At 39.4% G+C, this 8000-nt stretch overlaps 1 protein-coding gene across 22 annotated transcripts in view; it reads left to right on the forward strand.

Annotated features, from left to right (window-relative positions):
- Nucleotides 1–8000, forward strand: part of neb (nebulin) — a 53980-nt gene that overhangs the window by 8213 nt on the left and 37767 nt on the right. For 20 of the 22 annotated variants that reach the window (XM_035677158.1, XM_035677140.1, XM_035677144.1 and 17 more), the window contains 19 exons: nt 157–261; nt 353–460; nt 945–1061; nt 1577–1678; nt 1778–1885; nt 2001–2105; nt 2219–2317; nt 2953–3057; nt 3162–3269; nt 3401–3514; nt 3633–3830; nt 3939–4046; nt 4159–4257; nt 4375–4479; nt 4745–4852; nt 4994–5305; nt 5421–5627; nt 5746–5850; nt 5965–6072. In XM_035677158.1, coding sequence (XP_035533051.1) covers nt 157–261; nt 353–460; nt 945–1061; nt 1577–1678; nt 1778–1885; nt 2001–2105; nt 2219–2317; nt 2953–3057; nt 3162–3269; nt 3401–3514; nt 3633–3830; nt 3939–4046; nt 4159–4257; nt 4375–4479; nt 4745–4852; nt 4994–5305; nt 5421–5627; nt 5746–5850; nt 5965–6072 — 2421 coding nt within the window. Of the gene's footprint in view, nt 1–156; nt 262–352; nt 461–944; nt 1062–1576; nt 1679–1777; nt 1886–2000; nt 2106–2218; nt 2318–2952; nt 3058–3161; nt 3270–3400; nt 3515–3632; nt 3831–3938; nt 4047–4158; nt 4258–4374; nt 4480–4744; nt 4853–4993; nt 5306–5420; nt 5628–5745; nt 5851–5964; nt 6073–6166; nt 6479–6651; nt 6859–7006; nt 7112–7232; nt 7341–8000 lie in introns of all 22 variants that reach the window. The other 2 variants (XM_035677137.1, XM_035677157.1) reach the window with 2 other exon arrangements.

The raw sequence follows: 8000 nt of genomic DNA on the forward strand, positions 1-8000 counted from the left end.
TTATAGAGATTGATGACCACAGGCAGGAATGATTTCCTGTGGCGCTCTGTGGTGCATTCTCATTCCAGTCATTCCCAATGTCCTTTATCAAACTTATGAAGGTATCTAATACGTTCCTCTATCTTCTAATGGTGATTGTTATTTGTTTTTCCACAGCTAAAGTACAAGGAAGATTACAATAAAAATGTGAAGGGTCAATGGTGCGAGACGCCGTACTTCGACGTTGCCATCGCAAGGATGGCGATGGACAACTTCAGCAACGTAAGAGCTTTCTACTAGATAAGGGGCAATATTTTCACAATGGTATTGGTTTGTCATTTTTCTGTAACTAACCATTAACCTCTCTTTTCAGAGAAAATACACGCAACATTATGAGGATATGAAAGACCAAATTTATTTCATGCAAACAGACACGCCCGTTTATGACGCAAACAAGAAGGCTCGTATTGCTGCTAGTGAGGTAAGTACACACAAAAACACACATAAAGGTATCAGAGTATTTTTATAGGCCCTATCTCATGTGGAAGACACGACTGAGAGTTGACCCGTGTCTCAGAGCGTTAGTGTGAGTCAACATACTGAGTCCACTCTGACGCAGGGATCACACTCTTTTGTGCCCACACATGCACTGCATGACTGAGAGATCTACATTCGGTTCAATCTCCCTGCACAAACTGAGTGTGTAGTTTCACTATTCCCCAGTAACAACAGATCTGATTATGTGAAGAGGCTTTTTCAGTTACTGTATACCTCATAGCTTCCCACACATTCAAACACACAATGCAAACATGCGTCATCTTAGGAGATGATAGAGACACACCATGACTGACTTAAACCAGCGTTATGTTTTATGAGTCAGTGTATCAACCTTGTGAATAAACCTGATCAAAAAAACATTTTGTTTTCTTCTTACTCATGCTATTCCTCTTGTTTCTGGTTTGCAGATCCATTACAAGAAGGAATATGAAAAGAGGAAAGCGCAGTCTGACTACAACACGCTCCCCGCCACAGAGAATCCTCTCCTCCGACAGCTCAGATATGCTGGCACCATCCTCAGTGATGTAGGTGTCTGAAGAAACCTACATAGTGAACACTTTTGAATTACAGCTGGTTTTATGAAAAATTATAGAGGTTATTTTGGGAAAAACTAATTATAAAATCTTTAGAAAGTAGTACAGTAGTGCTATAACAATCTGACATTACTGATCTTCATGTCTGTTTCCTGTGTGGACAGATATGTTACTGGCATGAATTTGACAATCACTCTTCTTAGGCTGCTAACTAAAAAACAAGGTGACTGCTAAAATGATTGAGGTTGTTGTAGGTGTTACTTAAACTGTCTGACATGGAGCTCCTCTAAGTTGATTGTCATATTAGTGATGCTAAATAAAAACCAAACATACAGTGAGTGGGTTGATGCCCAAAAGGACTTAATTAAATCAAGTCAAATGCGACACTGACACGTTGTTTGCAGTTAGCCAGTGAGTGTGACACCCTGTTTTGTTTATTCGAGGGACTGATCATCATTTCTATAATCTTTTTCTATTTACTGTTTTTTTATATATCTTCTTTGCAGAAAGTGTATAAGGCCAGCTATGAGAAATCCAGAGGTTCCAGCATCAACTATTGTGACACGCCCAAGTTTCAGATGGACTCCGTACTTAAACAGTTCACTGATGTATGAATAATCCTTTAGTTAAAATACTTCCTTTTATCACAACCAATATCATTGATTTTGTTTTTTTTAAATGCATATCTTTTCCATGTATTATTTTAGGTACATTACAAAGACAAGTATGACAATGAGGTGAAGGGCCACTATATTGGCAGCTATGAAGATCTCTTTATGCTTCACTGTCAGAAAGTTGAGGAGATGAAGAGTGAGGTAAATCATTTTTTATTTTTCATTTTCATTTTTCTAAATCAAATCACTGCTGTAAAAAATATATTATATATTTATATTATATCTTTCCTCACAATTTTTATATTTTATCTTGCAGCAACAATATAAAGCTGAGTATGAAGACATAAAAACGAGATGCTTCTTCCCACAAACAATTACACCTGAATATGAAGCTGGGAAGAAGCTTAATCAGTGTAACGATGTGAGTATTAATGACTAATGAAATACTTATTTGCATTAAAACATATTCATATTTGTCTTAGTTTGGTCTACTCGTATGTATGCTACAAAACATTTTTGTCTTATGGTTTGCAGAATGTTTACCGGCAACATCCAGGCACAGTGAAATTTACACAAGTGGTGGATTCGCCAGTTCAGGTTCAAGCCGCCATCAACGCCAAACAGCTAAGTGACGTACGTATGACTGCATGGACCACCTCCTCTTAGTACTGATACAAAATACATTGAAATTGGTGCTGTACATCTCATAAACTCCAAGTGGATCAGCACTGGAGACTGCTGTAATATTACCTAAAAGTGTATCATTTGAATTCCCTCTCACTGTATGTATATTCTTATGAATCCTATAAGTGATTAATTTAAGGTCGTTGTGAACATACCACTTTTTTATTTTGCCTATTTATTGACTAAAATACTAATGCTTTAGATCAAATTCTCCTAGATATGCAATCAACTTAAAATGTGCCCAATCATCCACATAGCCCAGCTGTCTTTCTGTGGGCACCATGGAAACTGGAGAGCCATCTCTCTGTAGTATAAATAGCATCAAGCATTCAGTTGGCCCAGAATAAACCCTGTGATCAGAGAGGGGCTGGGGAGGCAGGGAAAAGGACAGTCAATACATCTCAGATACAGTCCAGCCAATACACTGCTGCCCTCCAGTGACAGAAAATTAAATAACAATTTACCTTACTTACTTACCTTACTTCTGCCTTGTCTAGATGGTACTGTAAATGTACAATGAGCAGAAAAAGTGTTTTTCTGTTTTTAAAATAAAAGATAATGTTATCCCTTTGTTCTTTTTGCAGTTGAACTACCATGCAAAGTATGAGGAAACAAAGTTCAAGTCTAGTCTGCCCCCAGACTATCCCTTCTTCATCCAGTCCAGAGTAAACGCCTTTAACCTCAGCGATGTAAGTAACTGCTTATTTGTAAAAACTGTAACCTTTAGCAAACACTGAAATTAAATTGCTATCAGCTTCTAATTTCCTGAATGACATGCTTCTCTCTCTTGCAGAACTGTTACAAGTATGACTGGGAGAAAAACAAAGCAAAAAAGTTTGAGGTCAAGGGAGATGCTATCTCGATCCTTGCTGCCCGTGCTCACACAAACATTGCCAGTGATGTAAGTATGCTACAATATCAGGGTTTATGATTTCAGTCCTTGTTGCTTGCTTTGTATTTTTCACTTACTTTTAGTATTTAGTTACTTTTTAATTAATCTGGTAATTGATGACCTTTTACTCTTCTTTGCAGGTTAAATATAAGAAGGAGTACGAGAAGAACAAGGGACAGATGGTCGGAGCCCTCAGCATTAATGACGATCCCAAGATCTTGCACTCTGTTCACGTGGCTAAAATTCAGAGTGATGTAAGCTATTAGCCTTTTTTAGGACTACATTACTTACATTATCCTTAATATTAATTTATCAGAGCTGAGAAAAGAAAACAGAGTACCCGTGAACAATCTCTTACTGGTATCTCCACAGCGTGAATATAAAAAGCACTATGAAAAGATAAAGACCAAGTACCATACACCACTGGATATGATGTCAGTCACCTTGGCCAAGAAATCACAGGGGATTGCCAGCATGGCTGGGTATAGGAGCATCAGCACCAACTTCTTCCTTCCCCCCGACAGCGTGCTGTTGGACTTGGCCAAGAAAGCCAACATCATCCAGAGTGACGTAAGTATAGACAGACTTTTGGTTTTAATCATAATATAAAACTTGCATTGCTATTCATTATGTGCTCTGTGACATCATTTGGATTTGTTTTGTTTTTCTGTATTACAGAATGAGTACAAGTCTGACTACAACACCTATACCAAAGGTTCCCCATGGATCACCTTTGGCTCCATGGATGTGGAAAAGAATAAGAAAGCTGGGGAGATCCTTAGTGAGGTATATGCGTATCACTTCAATCTACTTGTATACACTTACTCCCTCTTTACAAACGTAACTGAGGGTTGTTGGGGTATGTCACATAACACCTTCATTTACTTGTTTCCTACAGAAAAAATACAGACAACACCCAGACACAATCCCCTTTACATCTATTGATGACCACCCAATCATGATGCAGGCCAAAGTCAACCAGCTTCAGAGGAGTGATGTGAGTATTCTTTCACTCTAATGGTTTATTATGCACTTTTTTTTTCTAAGATCACTTTTGTGAATATTGTTTTAGTTTTAGTTTGATCTAAAGCACATTTGACTTCTCACCTTGCAGTTGTTCTACAAGAGAGGTCTAGAGGAGATCCATCAGAAATACTCTCTGCCTCCTGATGTTCCTGAGTTTCTCCAGGCCAAGTGCAATGCCTACAACATCAGCAATGTAAGCCGTAAATATACTGACAAATCACTTTTTTAAATTATATAAGCCAACTTTTTTCTCATAGCACACTTTTTAAGCAGTCATTTTGGGCATGTGTAAATTAATTTGCCCCAAACCATGAAATTATAGATATAGCCGTGTATAGTATACGCAGACATATACTATATGTGCAGAAATGTGTGTGTTTAAATATGTAGTAGATCAATGCCAAACATATTCAGTATTCATTTCTTCTGTTGTTTACATATGTGATTTGTCATTTCAGAACTACTACAAACTTGGCTGGCAGGAGATTATTGCTAAAGGTTATGACCTGAAGCCTGATGCTATCCCTGTTATCGCTGCCAAAGCTGCCAGACATGCTGCCAGTGATGTAAGTTTTCTTAAAGACTGAGCCAACTTCTCAGAGTTATACTCAAACTCCATTTCAAAATGCCCGGTGCCAGATATATAATATATTAAAATTCTTGAAATGATAAATAATTATAGGTCCTATATGCTCTTTAACCTCTAGGTCCAGTATAAAAAAGCTTACGAGAAGGCCAGAGGCCACCATGTTGGCTTCCGCAGCCTCCAGGACGATCCTCTGCTGGTTCATTACATGGAGGTAGCTAAACTGCAGAGTGACAAGAACTACAAGAAGGACTATCACAAGGCCAAGCTGAAGTACCACACCCCTGTGGACATGATGAGTCTCGCTCATGCCAAGCATGCCTCATCAGTGCAGACCTTCGCTGGCTACAAGCAGCACCACCATAATTACTGTCTTCTGCCTGACTCGATGAGTCTGGACCTTGCTCGCACCATGAACTATAATTCCAGTAATGTAAGTTGAATTTTTGGGTCTTTAGTGTCATAATGCATGTAAATATTTTATGTGCTGGCTAAAAGATGCCGAGGTCTTTTACACTGCATTTTTACATGTCTGTTTTACTTTTCAGTATAACTATAAACTGGATTATGAGACCTCAGTCAAGGGACTTGGCTGGGTCCCCATTGGCTCCCTGGAGGTGGAAAAAGCCAAGACAGCAGGAGCAGCTCTGAATGAGAAAAAGTACCGCCAGCACCCTGAAACCATCAAATTTACCAGTACCACTGACTCCATGAGCATGGAGCTAGCCAAGGCCAACGCCAAGATCTTAAATGCGGTGAGAAGGAGGAAACAGAATAACTTCTTAATTTGCTCTAATATAAATCTCATGATTTTAGGCCTTGAATTAGTTTTTCAGAAAATATATAAACCGTTCCTTCCTTGTAATTGTGCAGAAAGAGTATAAGGCCAGTGGAGAGAAATTCATGCACACTTACCATCTCCCAGCCGATGCCCCTGAACTGATGCAAGCCAGATACAATGCTGTCAACATCAGCCAGGTTAGTTGCAGATTCTGTCTGATATTTTCCAGCCTTTGTGCACATGTGAAATGTATACAGAAATCAAATTGTTGCTATATATGTGATTGTGAACACCATGATTATTTTATTTAGAATTACTACACCTATGCTCATCGTCAAGATCTGCTCAAAGGACATCATGTGAAGGAAGATGCTATTCCCATTGTGGCAGCAAAATCTTCCAGGGACATTGCCAGTAATGTAAGTTGTGAATATGCTAATACTGTAATACATCTATTCAGATGTTACTAAATCCTAATATTGTTACTTATACCTAATGCTTTCTTTTATACAGTACAAATATAAGCTGGCTTATGAGAAGGCCAGAGGCCACCATGTTGGCCACCGCAGCCTCCAGGACGATCCTCTGCTTGTTCACTACATGGACGTGGCTAAGATGCAAAGTGACAAGAACTACAAGAAGGACTACCACAAGGCCAAGCTGAAGTATCACACCCCAGTGGACATGTTGAGTTTGGTCCAGGCCAAGCAGGCCTCTGCTGTTCAGACGTATGCTGGTTACAGAAAGATCCCTCACAGCTACATGCTTCTGCCTGACAACCTGCACCTGCATCTGTGTCGCAGCATGATGGAGATTCAGAGTAATGTATGTTTACACTTTTCACCTATATGTTACCATGGTGTGATGCGAGTATAATTGGTGCACATATAAGTAAATGCATTATATATACAGTAGGAAAGCACATATGCACAGTAAGAACTCTAAACTCTTCTACAAACTTAGAAGATAATAACATGCTGTTCTCTATATATCCACAGAATGTCTACAAGTCAGATTACAACAACTACTGTAAAGGCTTAGGCTGGGTCCCTATTGGTTCTCTGGATGTCGAGAAGGCCAAAACTGCTAAAGCTGCACTGGATGACATCGGCTACCGCCAGCATCCCAGTACTCTGAAATTTACAAGCAAGACCGATGCCATGAACATGGCTCTGGCTCTCACCAACACAAAGCAGCTGGACAATGTAAAAATGTTTTCTTTTTATAGTAAATGCAGTGCATTTGCATCTCTTAAAATGTGTTGAAATAGTGATGCAAGTCGGACCAAAACTTCTGCTACAAGACCCTTAGAAAGAATTTACAGGTTTAACTGTTCTTTTTCCTTCCCTCTAGACTTCATACAAAGCTTCTGGCGAGAAGTTCATGCACACCTATCATCTGCCAGCTGACAGTCCTGAGTTTCTTCAGGCTAAATTCAATGCCCAAACCCTTAGCGAGGTTAGAGCACAACACATCAAAATCAAAGTTGTAATGTGTTTTATTAGCCAAATATGCATGTCAAAGGAATCAGCATTATCTGTGTACAAAACATTGTCCTAACACTTTTCTGCTTATCCAGAGTCACTACAAACACAAGTGGCTGGAAGATATTGCCAAGGGATATGACCTGAAGCCTGATGCTATTCCTATCCTGCATGCCAAGCAAGGCAGACATATTGCCAGCAATGTAAGTAAATTATAAATCTACTAGACGCGGAATATATTTAGCACCTTTTTACATGTAACTAAGGCATTAATTATCATCTACAAGTAACTAACTCCCTTTCCTTTTTCTTTCAGGTCCAATACAAGAAGGCTTATGAGAAGGCCAGAGGCCACCATGTTGGCTTCCGCAGCCTCCAGGATGACCCTTTGCTTGTTCACTACATGGAGGTGGCTAAGTTGCAGAGTGACAAGAACTACAAGAAGGACTACCACAAGGCCAAGCTGAAGTATCACACCCCAGTGGACATGATGAGTGTGGTCCAGGCCAAGCAGGCCTCTGCTGTTCAGACGTATGCTGGTTACAGAAAAATCCCTCACAGCTACATGCTTCTGCCTGACAACCTGCACCTGCAGCGGTGTCGCACCATGAATACGCAGTCAAGTGATGTAAGTGACAGTGACAGTTTCATCCGTGAATTGTGTCTTTTAGGTTTAAAACCATGTTTTAAATGCAACCACATTGGATCTACATTGTGTGCTTCATTTACACGTTTGTGCAAAATGTTTAAGGGAATAATTGTAATGTTATTCTTAACTTCAGAACCAATATGCATCATAACCTCATTGTCTCATTTATAATTTGTTTCAGTGTGATTATAAGTCTGACTGGAACAACTATGTC

Source organism: Morone saxatilis, unplaced genomic scaffold (genome assembly GCF_004916995.1).
Source record: "Morone saxatilis isolate NCDOM2014 unplaced genomic scaffold, NCSU_SB_2.0 Contig5, whole genome shotgun sequence".
Taxonomy (NCBI): domain Eukaryota; kingdom Metazoa; phylum Chordata; class Actinopteri; family Moronidae; genus Morone; species Morone saxatilis.